The sequence below is a fragment of the Python bivittatus genome, unplaced genomic scaffold, assembly GCF_059951505.1.
Source record: "Python bivittatus isolate LINGU-HERP-01145 unplaced genomic scaffold, Pbiv_v1 ctg000390_np1212, whole genome shotgun sequence".
In the NCBI taxonomy this organism is placed as follows: domain Eukaryota; kingdom Metazoa; phylum Chordata; class Lepidosauria; order Squamata; family Pythonidae; genus Python; species Python bivittatus.
In genome coordinates, this window is record NW_028277070.1 from 1472768 (window position 1) to 1489564 (window position 16797).

Consider the following 16797-nt stretch of genomic DNA (forward strand, 5'->3'; position numbering starts at 1 on the left):
AGGTTTCTCCTCTGCCTCCTACTTAAAGGTCCATGTTAAAACCCACCACGGTGTTCCCCTTCCCCAGGTCTCCAGGCACCCGGAGCCCATTCCGAATGGGGGAGCGGCGTTCCACAGCGTCAGGACCTATGGCATCAAAGGCAAGCGACCCCTCCCCCGATCGTGGCGTAGGACTGTGGCGGGGGAGGGGCGGGGAGGCGGGGGAGGGCGGCCAGGGGCCGGGGCCGTGGCTGAGCGACGCAGGCTGCGGGTGAGGACAGGACAGAACAAATGCCGTAGGGAGGACGTGCAGGCGAAAGGAGGCGGCCAGGCCATGCCCAGGGAGTCAAGAGCACCCACAGGCTCTGTAAGGCCAAACGGGGATGCTGAGATACCGCTGTCTCTGAATGGGGGGGGGGGTCTGTCTCGCTGTCATGCAGAAGAGACGCAGATCAGCTGCTCCCACTCTTAAGTCCGCCTAGGACCTGGGGCATCACTCCCTCCTCCAGCAGCGTGTCCCCTAGGTTGGGTGTTCATTGCATGGAGAGGCTGTTTGGGAAGTGAGCGGTTCTGACGTTGTCTTTCGGACCCTCAGATCAATGTTTTCCTCACAATGAGCCACTGACATTTTCCAGACACAGAGTCTGCCCACCCCACGGCTGGGAGCCCAGGACTTCCTGGAGAAACTGCATTTTCTGAATAAGTACCCTGGAGCCTCAAAAACTTTTAGCGGGGTGTTGAAAGAGACCTCTGGCGTTCTGCGTAGTGTTCTGGCCAAGGAAGCCCAGGCTGCCACGTGGGAGGGTGAGAGGGGGCTTAATTCTCCTCCTCCTCCCTTCATGCATGCTTCAGACCTCGTGGCAGCCTTCTCATTATGTCAGAGAAATACGAGAGCCATAGCCTGGCGCACATCTATGGAGAAGGCTGGGTGAGGGAAGGGTGCTCAGCATGCCGACAGCTCAGCCTTCAGATGGACAAGCCTGGTGGCCCCTCAGGCAGCACTAGGCTGTGGATGTTGGGGAGAAGGTGCGGCTCCGGCTCGTCTCGTTTTGAGACGCAGGGATGCTTCTGAGTGCAGGCCCTGCTAGCCATTGAAGGCAGGCAAAGCCTGGTGAGAGTGGAATAGGGTCCCGGCCTCTGAAGGCTGAGAAGACAGTTGCACGATGCTTCGAGTGGCCACCAGATCTTCCAGGCGTGGTAGCCCACCAGGGCTTTTATTCCTAGGGGGATAATGGACCTTCCTCATCATCACCTTGTCATGCATGCACTTGGATCGAGCCCCTTCTGTGGGGTCTGGCTGGGGGAGTCTGGTTTTGCTTGCTGAAGAAAGTGACTAGAAGTTGGACGTGTGTAGCCCCTAGGATGTTCTTCTGAGAGTCCTTGCCCGCTTCTGTGTCCTTCTCATTTGCCTCCCCAATGTCCCCCATGTGGAGCAGGGGCTCTGAATCATCTCTGGTCGGCATGGTATCCCCACCCACCTTTGAGGTTGTCTACTGGCTTAGGCCAAATGTGACTAGATCAATGTGTGTTTTAAGGTTTCGTTCACGTGTGATGCTATCCTTTGGGCGCAAACAAATTGCTCCCGGGGCTCTTCCACAGACCTGCTGCTCCTGGGGCAGGGTGTCCCGGAGGGATCCCTTTCCTGAAAGCGTCTCCAGCCCTGCCCTCGGTTCTGCCAACAGTGTTGGACCAGTCTGGCAGGGGCCCCCAGCGTAGTGTAGCCACTTCCTAGTTTGGCCACGTTCGTTCAAGCCAGGGTTCACCAAACACAGGTGCTGCGTTCACACATCACATGCTGTACCCAAAGAAATACACTCTATAATGACTTAACTGCATAGGATGACTTAACATACGAAGACAATGGCTGGGTTCCCCAACACGCAAACTATCTGACCCCTAGACAGTTGCGTGTAGAGGAACCCAGCTTGGTGTGATAGCTGGAAGAGGAAAGTAAGGCTTCCGTGTGCCTGTCTGGGCCTTTCCAAACATGGCAAAGGGGTGCAGTTGTAGGGTGGGAAGGGCAATTCGGCCTGTTTTCTATTCTGTGGGTGGCAGAGATGGTGGGGGGCAAGGTCTGGGTTTATCCCCCTGAGTGGGTGGAGCCTAGAGGGTGGAGCTGCTGCTGGATCTCCCCGTGATGCTCGACTTCCAAGTGGCTGTGCCTTAGGGGTCCGCAGGCGACATCCAGCTGCCACCCGTAGCTTTTCCTAATAGCTTGGCCCGGAATGCTCCGTTTCTCCGTGGCCAAGGCTTGGTGGACGCCGGCTTCTCTATTGTAAACTTGGGGGTGTTCTTGTTTTCTCTTGCACTTTCACACCATGAGGGCATCCTGGTTCACAGAGGGGTGAGCAGCTGCAGTAGATAAATCACAGGAATTACAAACTTTGCGGGGCTCCTTGAAACACACAAAGGCTTTTTGCTGCGGGATGTTTTTTATATGTTGATGGCAGGGCAATCGCGAAAGACGATTAGCTCGGGTTTGGAATTAGCCCCGTACCCGAACCAGGCCGATTAACCGAGGCGCCTCTTGCGGCCATCGCGTGCCCCTCAGGGCCTGATGCTCTGGGGTAGTTCTGGTAGCCGCGGCTGCTCTTCTCAGCTAGACGTGCGCTGACTGCATGGGAGAGAACGTAGAAGGAACGTCCCTGGGAAATGGGTGGCCGCCTTCGGGTTTGAAAACTGCCGTTTCTTTCTCTCCCTAGAAGGCCAGAAATGCTCACATTCGGACCAGATTGAGAGCTCAGATTCCTACGGAGATCTCTCTGACGCCAGCGACCTCAAGACTCCCGAGAAACAGAACGCCAACGGTTCCTTCTCCTGCGACATGGTGGTCGCCAAAAATAAATTGGAGTCAGAGGGTGACAAGAAGTACCCCTGTCCTGAATGTGGCAGCTTTTTCAGATCCAAGTCCTATCTCAACAAACACATACAAAAAGTTCACGTCCGCTCCTTGGGCGCCCCCTTAGGGGACTTGGCCTCCGCCTTGGGGTCCCCCTTCTCTCCCCAACAGAACATGTCTCTCCTGGAGTCGTTTGGGTTTCAGATTGTTCAGTCTGCCTTTGCCTCGTCTCTGGTGGACCCAGAAGCCGACCAGCAGCCGGTGGGGCCGGATGGAAAGTGAGGCGTCTTTGCTCTTAAGCAAGCAGCGGCCTGTTTTTTTTATATAGAAGATGGCTGTGAGATACCAGATCCAGTTTTAGAGTGGGGAGAGGCTTACTTAAATTCCTTTTAGGTTCCCACCCTGCCCCTTTCTTTTCTCTCCAAACCCTTCCCTGGACGAAGATGGTTTTCAGCTGACAATCTGCAGGGTCCCTGCATGATGGTGAATGGGTGGTGGGGGATCTTTGGTGGCAGGCTGGCAGATCTGGGGCAGCACCTCGTCAGAGACCCAGCTCGGGAACCACGTGAACAACACAAAAGCCAGAGGGCCGGATCCAGAGTCTTGAGACGTCCTAGTTCAGCCGGCAGAGAGCCAGACGCTCCTCTGCCCTGCAGCTGTTCTCTCTGCTCAGGATTCACACGTTAGCAAAGGTGTCTGCTCATCCATGCGGACCCGGTGGTATCCAGTAGGTAGAATTGCTGTTTTCTTTGAAAGGAAAATCCACGGGAGGCCATTAAAAACAAACCACGTTTTTCCTTTAAAGAAGACAGGGCAGTTCTCAAGAAGCAGAGAGATGTCGTGGGAAAAAGATGCCACCAAATTCTTGAGCTGGCCGGAAAGCTTGCCTGCACGAGACCCCCGTAAGGGAGCAGCCGCTACTCGGGCGCCGCTCCTGCTTCCCTGTGCAGGGACGTCTCCTCAGTTGTGTTGTTGGCTTGTTTTTCTGATCCTCAACACTTGGCCATTGGTTTCCTGTCTCTCTCTTATAATTATGGTTATTATTATTACATTTATGATTTTAGGACCTGTTGTAGTGATTTGCTACTGAGACGCCTTCCAGGGCAATTATACAGAGAGCTCTTAAAGCAGCAGTCATGTTAGGATAGGATTAATTTTTTTTAGATGTATCATAATTAAAAACTTGGCTAGTTGATTGTTTTTAAGTCTATGGGATAATATAGTTATGCAAAGTGAAAGAAAGTTGGGGGAGGGAGAAATAAGCTTAAATTTCAGAAGAAGGTAAGAATGCACTCTTGGTTGGTTGATGCATAAAGACCTCCAGAAGTTTTAACATTTTCAATGAGATAATACGTTTTTTTGTACCACCAACCTCCTGTGCAAATAAATACAGAGTTCACAGAGTGATTTCAAAGCAGAAAATAATCATTGGATTGGACTGCATTAAAGAAGTTAGAATGTTACTTTATAAACTTTCTTTTGTCTTTTTTAATTTTTACATTTATTTTTATTTGTTTGGCACAGGGATTGAAAGGTGTTTGTATACTTTGATTGCAGAAGAGAGATTGTCCTGGTGTGAAGATGCCATTTCTGATCTCTATCTTTTGGGGCTCACTCTCCCTCCTATATGTTTATGTTTGTCCATGGGAACATAAGCAGAGCCCAGTTAGATCAGACCCTTTAGGTCTGCCCATCCCCTTGCCCAGTTGCTCCATGCCATCGGACATTTAAGGTTTGTTGTCTGATTCCATGGGAATGTATGCAGCCCTCAAGACTAGTTGCCATCAAGAGCCCGATGGCCAGAAACGTGTCCCCCCCCCCCTTTTGGAGTAACTTCAGCTGGCCCTCGCTGGGGACTGCAGTTCCATCGCCTAACTCGGTTCCCTTCCGCGTCACTCCTTCCCACAGCGCTGAGGTCAACAGCAGCAGGACTAGCTTTAACCACGGCTTGCAAACCGGCTTCAAACGGCTCCCGGAGGTGAAGCCAGATGCAAATGTCCTGTTGCTGGGGAGGGAAGGGAAGGGAAGGGTCGCGTGAGGCCCCAGGAAACAGAGCCAGAGGGCCTTGTCCTGATTAAGAGGAGCAAGGCAAGGTTTGTTCTGGGCCGGGAGGATGGTCTGCCTTCCAGCCGACTCGCGCCACAAGAAGGGGCCTCAAGAGAATCAGGATCTTGTTCGCTCAGAGGGACGCAGACGCCAACGCCACCCTGCCTCCAGGGAGCTGCCTCTGGCACTTTGGGGCCCTTTGCTGAGCTCAGTTTCCCACTTCCAAGCGGGAAGGAGTGGACGCCTTGGCCTGTTCCCTTCTCTCTCTCCTGCAGGAGCCTGAGCGGCAAAGTCAGAGCTGAGCCGAGCTGAGCTTGGTGAAGTTGGGTGGTGGGTGTAAGTTAATGCAAGCTTATGAAAGGTGGCGAGGTTGGGGTGGCAGGCAGGCAGGCAGGCAGCGTGAAAAGACAGCAGCGCAGCCAGGATAGGGAGCCCACTGTGCCTCCCTCCTAGTGGCTGCCTTCCATAAGGCCATATTGCAGTCTGTTCTGGTGGCCTGGATTACTGCTGCTTTTGCGCCACTCGGTGTGAGCGAGAGGTGTGGAAGCAATCCCAGCTTTCGTTCAGTGTGTGGAACTGCCAGCTGGGCTCGGGCACCCCTCGTGGGAGAGAGCCAGGCTGCCCAAGTCACAGAGCAGCCCAGGGCAGGGCGCGGAAAGCAGGGTGGGAAGTTAACAGCTGCTGCTTCTACTCCTCTGCCAGCCGGCCCAGGCACGGTGGCGACGGTCACACTCTGAACGCCATGGGACTGCCCAGCCAGTTTGCAGCACCATCTTTGGCACGTCTTCCCAGAAAAGGTAAATCCTGCAAAATTAAAGAGCCCTGCTCGTACTGGGCCATAAACTAGCTAGCCACTTTTGACTACGTTATGGGAAATCATGGTTAAGCTCACCTTGGGTAAGCCTATTGTGTGAACACAGCTATTGGGACTTACTCTACAGCTTCATTTTGCAGCCACAGATAAGCAATTCGGCTGAGAATGGATGGTCGTGGGGATGAGTCCAACAGCTCTGAAAAGAGTAGCCAGAAATTCAAGTCTTCTGGTACAAACAGCAATTTAGCACCTGGATTTCCAAGTTAGTGCTGGATCCTCATTCTACTCAGAGGCTAGGTTAAAACAACGCGCAGTGGCTGGGTGCACACGACCAAACCAACTGCGTGATGGTTTAGCATCCAGTGTCTTCCTTTGGACGAAGAAAACGCCAGATGCAACTCTCCCAGGCTGAGGAGCTGCACGAGGGGACGTGGCAATGCAGGGAACCATGGTTTCTGATGGTTTCTGATTCCTACAAGAATCTCCTTTGGTTTGCTTGCTTTACAGAGAGCACTTCAAGCATGGAGCTATGCAGGCAGTGGAGCTGGGGCAGAGAGGTGAAGCCCAGGAAATGGAAAAGAAGTGGGTGTGCGTAGATTTTGTGCTTCTCCTTTTTGTGAGGATTAGACAGCAGAGTTTGCAGAACTTCCTGAAAACAATGCAAAGCCACATCTCGAGATGCCCTCTGTCTTCGGTCCCTTTGGGACGGTCTCTTGCGTTCGATGTTGCTTAACGCAGTTGCCGCCTATCACTTCCTTAGGCTCAACGAATTCTTTGCTGTAGATACAAAGATATACAGGGGGAATGCACACACGCATCATTTATTTGTGTACCCACTTGTGTGCTGCCTCCCCAAAGGATTCCAGGCAGCTTATGGGTCATAAAAACGCCAGTGCCGCATAAACCCATGACTAAGGTAGCAGCATCCAGTTGCCATCCATCACAAGAGCTGCCTCCTGTTATGCCCCCCCCAGCTCCATGGAAGACCAAACTTTGGGGGCATCTCCTCCTAGCGCCCCCACTGAGGTCAGTCTGCTCCATTTCTGGGGAGGGGCAGCACTTACCGAGCAGGCGGGGTCTGCTTGGAGTAGACGGTCCAGAAGGTAGCAGGGACTTGATCCATCTGCGGCTTTACCCATCCCTTGAATTGAGCCCAGAAGCCAGCCAGCAACTGGGGCAGCTCCCACAGCATCAGGGTCCTCCTGCTGCACCAACTTCCCCGTTGGCAAGCAGGCTGCTGAACTTTTCACCACTGCGGTTTCTGGACCTTCTGCGAGGGCAGCCCCACGAAGAGCAGAAGTCCAACCAAGGCCGCAAGCCCAACAGACTCACGGATCGCACGTCCACTCCCGAGGTGGCGCCGTCCCACCCAGAGTTAAAGATGGAGGTGCTTGTGGAGCCCACGGGCTTCTGGTGAACCTGTGCCTCCACCTTGCTAGGATTTATGGTGCGCCAGTTCCACTCCATCCAGCCCCACGACCTCCAGTTCCAGGGCCGACTTCCGTTGCATCTCCTTTGTTTGTGTGAATAAAATTTGATGAGCGATTGAAGCGTTTTTATTTTAACTTCAGACTTTAATATCTCAAGGAAAACCTTCGCTAAGCAACGTACATCACAGGTTGCAGCCAAAGTAAGTATGATTAGCCAATATTAGAAAGGGGGGGCGGGGGGGCTGAGCCGATTTGTGGCTTCCCCTCTGAAATCCAGATGAGGCAGATGCAGCGCCTCCATTGCCCCCCCCCGGTCTTAGACAGTCCTGGCCTGTCAATAGATAGCGATGCCTTCCCATTTAGAAGGAAATAACGCGTTGCTGGCCATGGGGTTGCTCCCCTGCTCAGTAACAGGCGAGGATGAGGGGACGGCAGACCATGCCGCCCTCCTGTCGGCCCTTACCTAACCAGGTTAGAGAAGTTGGTCAGAAAGACCTCCCAGTGCCCCGGCACCCGGGCGCCCACCTGCTGCTCTCGGGAACGAACGGAACTGACCGCACGCGCGGACGCTACGGGGAGGAAGCCCTTCCGCCCCAGAGCCTGCGCTTGGCCCCCACGGCCCCTCCGAGGGCCTCTGACGGACGAGAGGGCGGTTCATCGGCAGTGCCAAGGCCCGCCTGGCACCTCAGCGGGAAGACGGCGCGGGTGAGGCCGCCAGCGTTCCCTCCGGAAGTGGTTCACGGGCGCGGCCCCCCTCCGACACGGTTGCTGCTGCTCCGCCCGGAGCCCCAGAGGCAGCCCGAGCGCGACGCGAAGAGCCAAGATGGCCGGGGCGGCGTTTAAGCGGCTCCCCATCCCCGGCGGTGGGCGGGGGCGAAGCGGCACGCAGCCTCGGGGACGCGAGCAGCGCTCCGGGATCACGTCTGCGGCGCGGCCGGGGACCGGAGGGGCGCCCCTCTGCTTGGGCGCCCCGGGAAGGGGCGGCGGCGGCGGCCAGCCCCGGGCTTCGGGGGCCGGTGGCTGCAAAACGCGGAGGGCGGCTGCCCCCGCCCGTCGGCCGAGCACCCCGAGCCACGCGGGCCGGCCGCGCACGCGGAGGCGATCCAGGCTCTGGCCGAGGCCGCGACGGAAAGGCTGCTCCCCGCGGGGCTGCTGGGCTGCGCGTGTCCGTGCGCGTCGAAGCGCGAACAGCGCCGCGGCCGCCACGCCGGTGGCCGTGCGGGCTCGCCACTACTCAGGGCGCCCTCTCGGCCCTCGCCCGAACCTCGGATCCGGGCCCGGATCGAAGCGGGGAGGGGCAGCGGCGACTTCTCTCCGCCGACGGCCACGCTTTCTCCGAGCGCGGGGGCACCTGCGGCGCGCCCTCCCCGCGTCCAGCCCAGGTTCAGAGGCGGCTCCCGCTCTGCCCCCCGGCCGGTCTCTCGCCGGCGGACGCCGCGGCCCGGACGGTGCCCAGCAGCGCCCGCCGGCTGAGTCTCCTCGCGAGCGCCGCGGCCCCGCGCCTGCCCCGCCGCTCGGCTCCGGGAGGGCCTCCTCCGCGGGGCTTCGGGAAGCTGACGAGTCCCCCCCCCCGCAGAGGCGGCCGCCATTCGGCAAAGCAAACGGATTCTTGCGGGGGGCGGGCCGGCCGGGCTGCGCCTCGGCCTCTCCCGCCCCGCCGCATCGCCTTTGGCAGAAGCCGCCCTCCCACGGGCGGGGGGACGGCGGGGAAAGCGCCGAGGCCCTGAGCGAGGCCGGGGAGAGAAAGGCCTCATTCCGCTCCGGGGGGAAACGAGCTTTGCCGCAACCCGCCTCCCTCCGTCCCCCCGCCGCCGCTTCCAGCCGCCAGTTCCCCTTGCCAGCGGCCCCCTCGAGGCTGGCCGGAGCTGCTCGCGGCGGGAGGGTCTCTCGCGGGGCGGGGCTATGGCCCACCGCGACCCTTCTCTGCCTCGGCCACGACGCGGGGGGCTCCTCTGCCCCCCAGCCCCGCGGAGCCGCCTCCAGAGAAGAGCAACGGAGCAGCAGCGGGGGGGGGCTTCCTCTCTGCAGCCAGCGCGCCCGTGGGGAGGCTGCCCTGCTGGGGCCCGGGGGCAGCCGATGCGCGGGACCAGCGGCCTTCCGCTGGGCACTCATCAAGAAGGCCTTTGCGGGGGGGGGGGGGGGCGGCTGTACAGCCCGAGCACTGCTTCTCTCCAAGGCCGGGGCGAGGGGGGCGCCCCACCAGAGGCATGCCAGAGGAGCACCGGGCATGTGCTTCCACCCCTCCCCTTAAGGCTTCAGAGCTGGGGCAGGGCTCAGCCGTGCCTTGGGGCTCTGCCCTGGCACCCCCCCAGTACAGCTGCCACAGGAGTGAGGGATGAAAAAGTATTTCCACCCCTCCGCCTTTCCCTGTGGGAAATGCAGCAGGGAGACAGCTCTTCAGCCACTCTGTGGGAGAAGTGGCACCCCAAGACCCATCTCCCCTCCTCCTGCACTCATGGGAGGGCCAGAGAAGCGAGAGGGGTGGCTTTCTGGCACAGGGAGGCCTCTCAGCTTTCTGCCGTCAAGGGCAAGTGGCCCAGCGCCCAAGGACTGGGGCGGTGGGGGGGTGCTCTCTGCAGCAGAGACGCCGGGAACCAGGGGGAGTTCAGGGGCACCCAGCCCGGCGCTGGGGACACGGGGAGGAAACATTTCAGAGTCGCTGCTTCAGGTAACTAACTCCCTGTAAGTCTGCCTGGATATCCACTCTTACACCTTTTAAAATTCTATTTTTACCCTGACCGGCATTAAAGGTGCCTTTCTGAAGTCCACATGGTTCCCACTTCTTGGATTTGCCAACGATGTGGGGCTTAGCAGGGAGTCCCCCACCCCTAAACGTACATTTGCACAGATTGTGCTGGCAGAAGTGAAAAACACCACTCCAAAACGGGGAAAGACAAGCAGAGGCTACTTGCGTGGGTGAAGCGTGACATCCTGCACTCCTGTCCTCAACAAGCAGCTGCCCGCTCTAGGACGCCCATTGGCATTCTTCCTCTGCCTTCTTATAAATAGGCCGTTAACCTCAGGGCTCTCTGAAAACCTGGTCAGCACTTCAGTTTCCTGGAAGGCTGGGCTAGGCTAGGGATGGGAAACCTACAACGGGGGCAGGGGTGGTCACCAGTGAAGGACAGCAGGACAGGGAGCCTGAAAGCTGTTGCCAACCAAGCCAGATCATTCATCCACCAAACTGGGGATGTCCTGCCCTGCACGCAAGATCTTGGCAACCTCCCACAGAGATTCCCATCTGGAGAGGGCTCGGGGTTGTAGGACCTCTGCTTGGCCTGCCGAATTACACCTCGGATTCCATCCCTCAGTAAGGTGGGAAAAGATTCCTGGGGCCTAGGCGGCCCTGAACGGGCAGGCTAAAAGCTTGCTTGGCACAGGAAACAGTAGTTATGTTTAGAGAGCTCCAGCCTGCCAAAGGCCCGAGGATGACATTTGGCAAACGAGGCTGTACTGAGTGCTCCTGTCTCCGTGGCAGAAAGCAACCAGCCAAGAATGTGTGGACGTTCATCAGCCTTAAGAAAACGGCTCTTTGGTGGGTGAGACGTTCGTGTCAGTGAGCCAGTGCCTCACTCCCCAGGGCATCCAAGAAAGAGCCTGTGAGTGCACACAGCTGGGTCTTGGCACAAAGGAAGGTGACCGGGCGCTTTCTCCTTGACTCTCTCCTGTTTTCTCAGTGACCAGGAGAGTTTGTCCCTGTTTCCACCTCTGAGGCATTTGATAACCTGCTATGGATAGAGAAGTGAAATCTTAGCTACGCTCGGCCAGTTCAAAACACGTCAGCACCTGGGTTGAAAAGGGGGCCGCCAAGCAGAACCCCTCCAAGTACGAGTTCTAAAGAAGGAACATCCTAAGCAGGACCTGAGAAAGAATGGTGCTGGGTTTGACTCCGGCATCTTCACCCAGCAGGGCACGGGTGCTAACACCCTCCTGTCAGTTGCCCTGCATCAATACCGTAGGTGGCAAATAGCCATCGGACTAGTAGCCATTGCATGACTTTGTCCAACACCCCCTTTTCTAAAACCCTCCACGTTGGTGGCAGTCTCCTCTAACACACCAAGAGAAAGTTTGCAGAACAAGCCCAGTGCCCAGAGATTGCTCCGGCTGAGCCAGACACAGAGAGCCAGGCGACATCAACACCAGGCTCTTCTTCCACGCGCCCTAGATTGTCCACACAGAAGGTCTTGCACGGGTAGGAGGAGGAACCATTTCCACACAAGAACATCTGAACCATCGTGGGCTGCCTCAGAAGCAGGCTGGGGATGAGATGAAGGCAATGTCTTGAAGACGCTTCCTCTACAAGCAGCACAGGAGGCATCTGTGTGCCGGGCAAGGAGGGCAGCGTACCCGGCTCCCACAAATCACACAGATAAAATGGCACCTGATCCAAATGGTAACTTCCCTGTGCTGGTAATTATGTGCTTGAGTTATGTTTGTGCAGGATTCCAGTTCTTGTGCTCCTGCCTCCCTCTCCTCTGCCACTCACTCTGGTCCCCTCCCTCTCCCTGGGGCTGAAACACCGTCGCCCCAGCATCCGCCACACAGCGCAGAAGGGGGTGTCGTCAATCCCCACGCCCAGCTCGCACCCTTCTCACCAGGCCTTTGCCAAAGAGCGGCACGTCTTGGGGCACCAATGCGAGACACAGGCGCGGCTCTGGGAAGCTCCTGTTTTCCCCAAGCCCCACTGGGGGCTGTGATCCCGCGACCCCTCCGGCCATATTCGCACAAGGCCTGGGTCGGAACGGGGGGAGCTCAGCCACGCCTGTGCTCGCCGAAGGCGCGCGGCCTGCCGGCTGCACGCGGCCCGCTCTGCTGGAAACGGCAGACGACGGGCCGCAACAAACCAAGCCGCACGAAAGCAGGCTTCCTTGCGGCCTCAGGTGCTCGGCGAGCACGGCCTGACTTCGCAAGACAGCAGGCCCGGCGCCTTTCGCTGCCCCGGGAGCGCTCCGGACGGGGCTCCGCTCCAAGGCGACCCGCCGCACCGCCGGGAGGCACAGGAAAGCTGCCCGCGCCCGGCTTCTCGGGGCGCCCGGCTCCGGCAAGCGCAGTCCCCGGGCCGGCGAGGACCAGCGGCGCGCCCGCCTCGGCGGCGGCGGCAGCCAGCCCCACGCGCCCGCGACCGGCTCCGTCTCGCTCCGCCGCGGAGGGGCCGGGCGCCGAGCCGCCCCCCCGCCCAGCGCCGCGCCGCTCCCCCCCCGCGCGAGGCGGGGCTGCTCCGGAGCCTCCCCGTCGGCGCCGCGCCGCGCCCCGCCCGCTGGGGCCGTTCCAGATGGGCCGGCCCTCGCCGGCGGAGGAGGATGGGAGCCGCGGCCGCGCCAGTCGGCTGGCTGCCGCTCGCCGGGAGGGCGGCCTCGGGGGCGTCGAGGCGTCTGCGCACTCCGCGGGAGGAGGAGGAGGAGGCGGCGGAGGGCGAGCCGCGCTGCGGGCTGGCGGAGCGGCGTCGGGCGCCGCTGGCCTCGCCGCCCGCCCGATGGAGGCTGCCGGGCTGCCGGCGCCGCTGCTGCCGCTGCTGCTGCTACTGCTGCGCCTCGGCTCCGCGGCGGAAGGTGCGCGGGGACCCCGGGCACGGCGCCCGGCGGGCGGGCGGGCGGGCGGAGCGCGACTCGGGGCCGGCGCGGCGCGGGCTCCGGGGGCGCGGGGCCGCTGGGCCGGGGCGGCGGGCGGAGCTGCGCGGGGAGCCGCAGGCGCGCCGTGCCCGCGCCGGGGGCTCGCCGGAGGCAGGGGCCCGCCGCGGCCGCCCGAGCACGCGCGCCGCGTCCTCCGCGCGGCGCTGGGCGGCGGATGTTTTCCTCCGGGCGCCCCGCCCTCCGCGCCTGGCGATTGGCGCGCGCTGTCTCCGGGCTCGCGCGCGGGCTCCTGACGGGCCCCTCGGGGTGACGTCACCCCGCAGCCGCGCTGCTCCGCGAGTAAACAACCCGGCCCCGCCCCCGGCACGTGGGCTGCCCTTCCCGCTGGGCGGGGCGGCCTCCCGGAGGAGCTCCACCCTCTTCGTGCTCGCCCCGGCGCGGCGCCCCCGGCGTCCCGGGACTCCCGCCGCCGGGCCCAGCGGGGACCGGGTGGATGGGGCCCGGCCCGGCAGCCTGGCCCTCCCCGCCGGTCGGGCTGGCTGAAGTCCGTCGGGGCCCCTCCGCCGTGGCGCTGCGCTCGGCTCCCGCGCAGCCTGGGCCGCCGGCGGGGGAGGGGAGGGGAGGGGAGGGGGCGCGGACCGGGCCGGCCGTCGGGGGGTGCGGAGGCCGCGAGCCTCGCCGCAGCTGCTGCCCGCCTTCCTCCTCGCCAGGTGCCACCGCCGCCACGCCGGCCTCGCCGGCCCTTCCCGCCCGGACGGCAGCCGCTGAGGAGGCGCCCGAAGCCTTCGAGCCCGCCCGGGGCGAGCCGGCCGCGGTGCAGCCGGTCGTGGGGATCAGCCAGCGGGTCAAGATGAGGCCGAGCGAGAAGAAGGACCTGGGCACGCTGGGTGAGGAGGCGCGGCCCCGTCGGGCTCCGGGGCGGGGGTCGTGCTGCGCTGGCGCCCCTCCGGGCCCCCCTTCCCGGGATCGTGAGAACGCTTCCGGGGTCCTGGATCTGCGCTGCGTGGTGTGCAGGGGCGGGGAGGAGGAAGACACAGCCGCCCCCCCCCGCAGAACGGCCGGCGATGCTGCTTTGTCCCTGGGAAGCAGCCCCGGGGCTCCGGCCCTGTTCCGCCCTCGGAGGAGCAAAGACTGACAGCCAACCCGGGTTAGCTGCTTGGACAGCGGGTGCCCCAGGCGCAGGTTTGCGGGGGGGGGGAGCAACCTAGAAGGTGCCCGGGCCCGGATGGGGGCACTAATGGCCTCGCTGCTTTTTCTCCCCACCACAGGCTACGTGTTGGGCGTTATCATGGTGGTAGTCCTCATTGGCATTGGAGTAGGAATTGTTGTGGGCTATGTGTACAAGAGGCAAGTACTGGGCCGGAGCCCTTTGTGCCTGTTGGGGCGGGGCGGGGCAGGGGGGTGGGGTGGGGTGGGGGGGCCTTTTAATTAAGAAGGAATAAATGGGACGCTCCAGCCTCAGTGTCCCCTTTGGGTTCCAGCGAATCCCAGCCTCATCCCTCCTGTCCAGAAAGGAAGCGAGGCAGCAGGGTTGCGGTGTGCGTGTGCGTGTCTCCTTTCCTGTCTTAGTGGTCTGTTTGCCCGTGCACGCACTGACGCACCTTTTGTAACACAGTTTCCTTGTGTGCTTTACGGTTTTGCATTTGGGGCTCAAACCCGCCTCTGTCCTGTTCTTAATGCTCAACCGAGAGGTTTGCTCCTGAGCTTCATCCGTTCTGCTGGGGTAGAAGATGCAGCTTGTGCTTCGCCTGCTTGCTTTAGGCCTTTCTTAGCCCGGGGGCGTGTGTCGCTCTGCTCTGCTCTGCTCTGCTCCGCTCTGCACTTCTGACAGAACTTTTGGAGATCGGCAAGCCGTCCACTGCCCCGCAGCCATTTTGTGAGCGCACCTACAACGTGCTCTCAGAATTTGAAATGCGTCCAGCAAGTCTGTCCTGGAGAGGGATCTCCAAATTGGGGGGGGGGGGGTCTGTGCAGAGCACCACAGATGGTGAAGGGGGAGGAGAGGCAACTACTACAGTTGAGCAAATGAGCAAATCAAAACTCGTTTTCCATTAAATTCAGTGGGTTGTGGGCATCCCCCATTGACCACGCAGGACTGAATTTTTTGGAGCTGTTCCTGCCTTATTCCTACAAAAGATGGGCCTCTTTTTGCTTCTCATTCTTCATGTAGCTAAGAGTGTTGCCTGAAGCATTTTAGGTTCCATGAGCTGGTGGAGGCGATCCTAGAATGGCCTTTGTGGAGTAGAGAAAAGCGTTTCCAGGCCAGCGTGTGGCCTTAGCAGTGGCCGTAGCCGCCTCTCCAGTGGCCGTAGAGGGCAAAAGCCACCTGCTCCATGGCCCGTGGTAGAGACGCGGTGGGATCTCACGTGGCTCTGGGCCGGAGCAAGCAGCTTGGGGCGCCAGTGCCGTGAGGCGGTTAGGGTTTCCTGCCTTGGCTTGGGGAAGAACAACACCTGCGTAAGTTGTAGGTACGCGCACACACAAACGAGCCCATCTGTTTGCTCTCTTTCAGGGGTAAAGATCTGAAAGAGCGGCGGGAGCGGAAAGCCACTGAGCGTGAAATGCAGCGGATTACTCTGCCCCTCTCGGCTTTCAGCAACCCAGCCTGCGAGCTTGTGGAGGAGAACGTCATTGTGGTGCACGCCAATCCGACTCCAGTGGAGGAAACGCAGGGCGGGGACACTCCTCTCATGGGCCAGGCAGGCACTCCGGGGGCTTGAGGAAGAGACGCCCCGCGGGACCTCTGAGGTGGACCCCTCTTTGCCTCTCCATTTAACCCGAGAATCCATTTGTATTTTGCTTTTCCACTTGAAGGCAGGCCACCGGGACAGACAAAACGCCATATGGATCACAGCTAGCTCATTGGAGCAGAAAGACCGGCGTGGCAGCCACTCGAGCCAGTGGCCACTATGTGGAAGGTCCATCTGGTACAAGGGACCCAGACTGACTTTTGCCTCTGTTAGAGGAATCGTTTTCTTCAGTCGTGGGGCCTGCAAATTCCTTGAGCAGGGTAATGCAAGAGTGGGGAGCTTTATTGAAAAAAGAGAGTGTTTGCAAGGATTTGATCTTGTGCACACTGATGCTGCTGAAAAAGCTGCACGAGCAATTTGGCTGCAGCCCGACAGCGTTTTCCTTCAGCCATGGGTGGGTTCCAAGTTCCTTCGCAATCACCGTCTTGAGGGCCCCCTAATGCTCCCAGGTGGGGTGGGCCAAGCTCTCGAGTAGAGTCTCTTCCGCTCTGTGGGTTCTCATGCAGGCCTGTCTTGGAGGGCCCGGGGCAAGGGGCAAATTCTGGTACGACCTAAATGCTTTGGCACCCCAAGGAGGAAGAGAAGCAGCTGCAGAGATTGGCGCCCCTTTCTCCCCTCGCCAGGCCCCAAACCGCATCTGAGTTCAGCAGGCACAGAGGCGTATAGCCCAGAGGGCTTGCAGCCAGTCCCAGCCGCTTTTAATGGGCTTCCAGCAGAGGGGCATTTCCCAAGAAAGGGATTGACGCAGCAGCAGTGGCACTGCCAGCCCTTCAGAAATCAATCCCAAGTCTGCCTGCTCCCTGGGGTGGAAGGTGGCCAGGGAGGGCAGGGCCGAAGGCAAGGGCTGGCGACGGAGATCACACCCAGAAGGGCTTTGGGGAGGGCTAAAATGGCGTGCCTCATGCCAGCAAGGAAATGCCAGCCGTGCTGTTTTTTTTAACCTTTTATCCCTTGAGGGAGGGAACTGGGACTCGGATGCCAAAAGTGGAGATTTCTTACAAGTTCTGTTAATGCAGGTTAGAGGTTTTTAAAAATGTTTTAAATGCCTTTGAATACCATTTATTTGTAAGTGTTTTAAATACCTCATGCATACAAAATAAAACTATTCAGGTTGTAAGTAGTGTCGTATTTGGTGGGATTCACCGTGCTGCATCTCAGGGGCACACCTCCTCCCTTCGCTCTCCAACTGCCAGGCTGCTCTCAGTTCTGCCATTATTCACCCAGGCCCAGACCTCCCCCCCCCATCAAAAGGGTTGGCATTTGCTCCAACTGCCCAGGCCCCCCAAGTCTCTCCCCCAATGCTTCTGAAGTTCCGGCAGACTCGAGTCCTTAAAAAGTCACCAAAGAACACCCCCCGGCCCAGCCACCT

The 16797-nt window shown here is 59.8% G+C and overlaps 2 protein-coding genes and 1 long non-coding RNA gene across 10 annotated transcripts in view; 2 read left to right on the plus strand and 1 right to left on the minus strand.

Annotated features, from left to right (window-relative positions):
* PATZ1 (POZ/BTB and AT hook containing zinc finger 1) overlaps positions 1 to 4281 on the plus strand; it is a 28896-nt gene extending 24615 nt beyond the window's left edge. For 2 of the 7 annotated variants that reach the window (XM_007443699.3, XM_088143765.1), the window contains 2 exons: positions 3 to 140; positions 2682 to 4281. In XM_007443699.3, coding sequence (XP_007443761.2) covers positions 3 to 140; positions 2682 to 3100 — 557 coding nt within the window. In that variant the 3' untranslated portion in view covers positions 3101 to 4281. The remainder of the gene's footprint in view (positions 1 to 2; positions 141 to 2681) is intronic. The other 5 variants (XM_088143766.1, XM_088143768.1, XM_088143764.1 and 2 more) reach the window with 4 other exon arrangements.
* Positions 4282 to 4294: 13 nt separating this feature from the next.
* On the minus strand, positions 4295 to 10406 carry LOC112542821 (uncharacterized). Of its 2 annotated transcripts, none has more exons than XR_015796668.1 (3): positions 10021 to 10406; positions 6743 to 7191; positions 4295 to 6455 (listed from the first exon to the last, which is right to left on the minus strand). It is a non-coding gene; the product is annotated as an uncharacterized LOC112542821 (long non-coding RNA). The 2 variants fall into 2 exon arrangements; XR_015796669.1 differs by having other exon boundaries at positions 10017 to 10035.
* A 1312-nt stretch (positions 10407 to 11718) lies between these two features.
* PIK3IP1 (phosphoinositide-3-kinase interacting protein 1) lies at positions 11719 to 16545 on the plus strand. Its single transcript, XM_088143771.1, has 4 exons — positions 11719 to 12657; positions 13389 to 13565; positions 13947 to 14025; positions 15191 to 16545. Exons 1-4 carry the CDS (start codon positions 11742 to 11744, stop codon positions 15396 to 15398), a joined length of 1380 nt encoding a protein of 459 aa, XP_087999897.1. The 5' UTR covers positions 11719 to 11741; the 3' UTR covers positions 15399 to 16545.
* The last annotated feature ends 252 nt before the right edge of the window (positions 16546 to 16797 follow it).

Excerpts from the sequence above, each read along its gene's own strand:
- PIK3IP1 (XM_088143771.1), top strand. The coding sequence starts at position 11,742 with ATGCGAGACACAGGCGCGGCTCTGGGAAGCTCCTGTTTTCCCCAAGCC. Across the intron at positions 12,658-13,388 it reads CCTCGGCTCCGCGGCGGAAG|GTGCCACCGCCGCCACGCCG; the intron begins GTGCGCGGGGAC and ends CCTCCTCGCCAG. Across the intron at positions 14,026-15,190 it reads GTGGGCTATGTGTACAAGAG|GGGTAAAGATCTGAAAGAGC; the intron begins GCAAGTACTGGG and ends GCTCTCTTTCAG.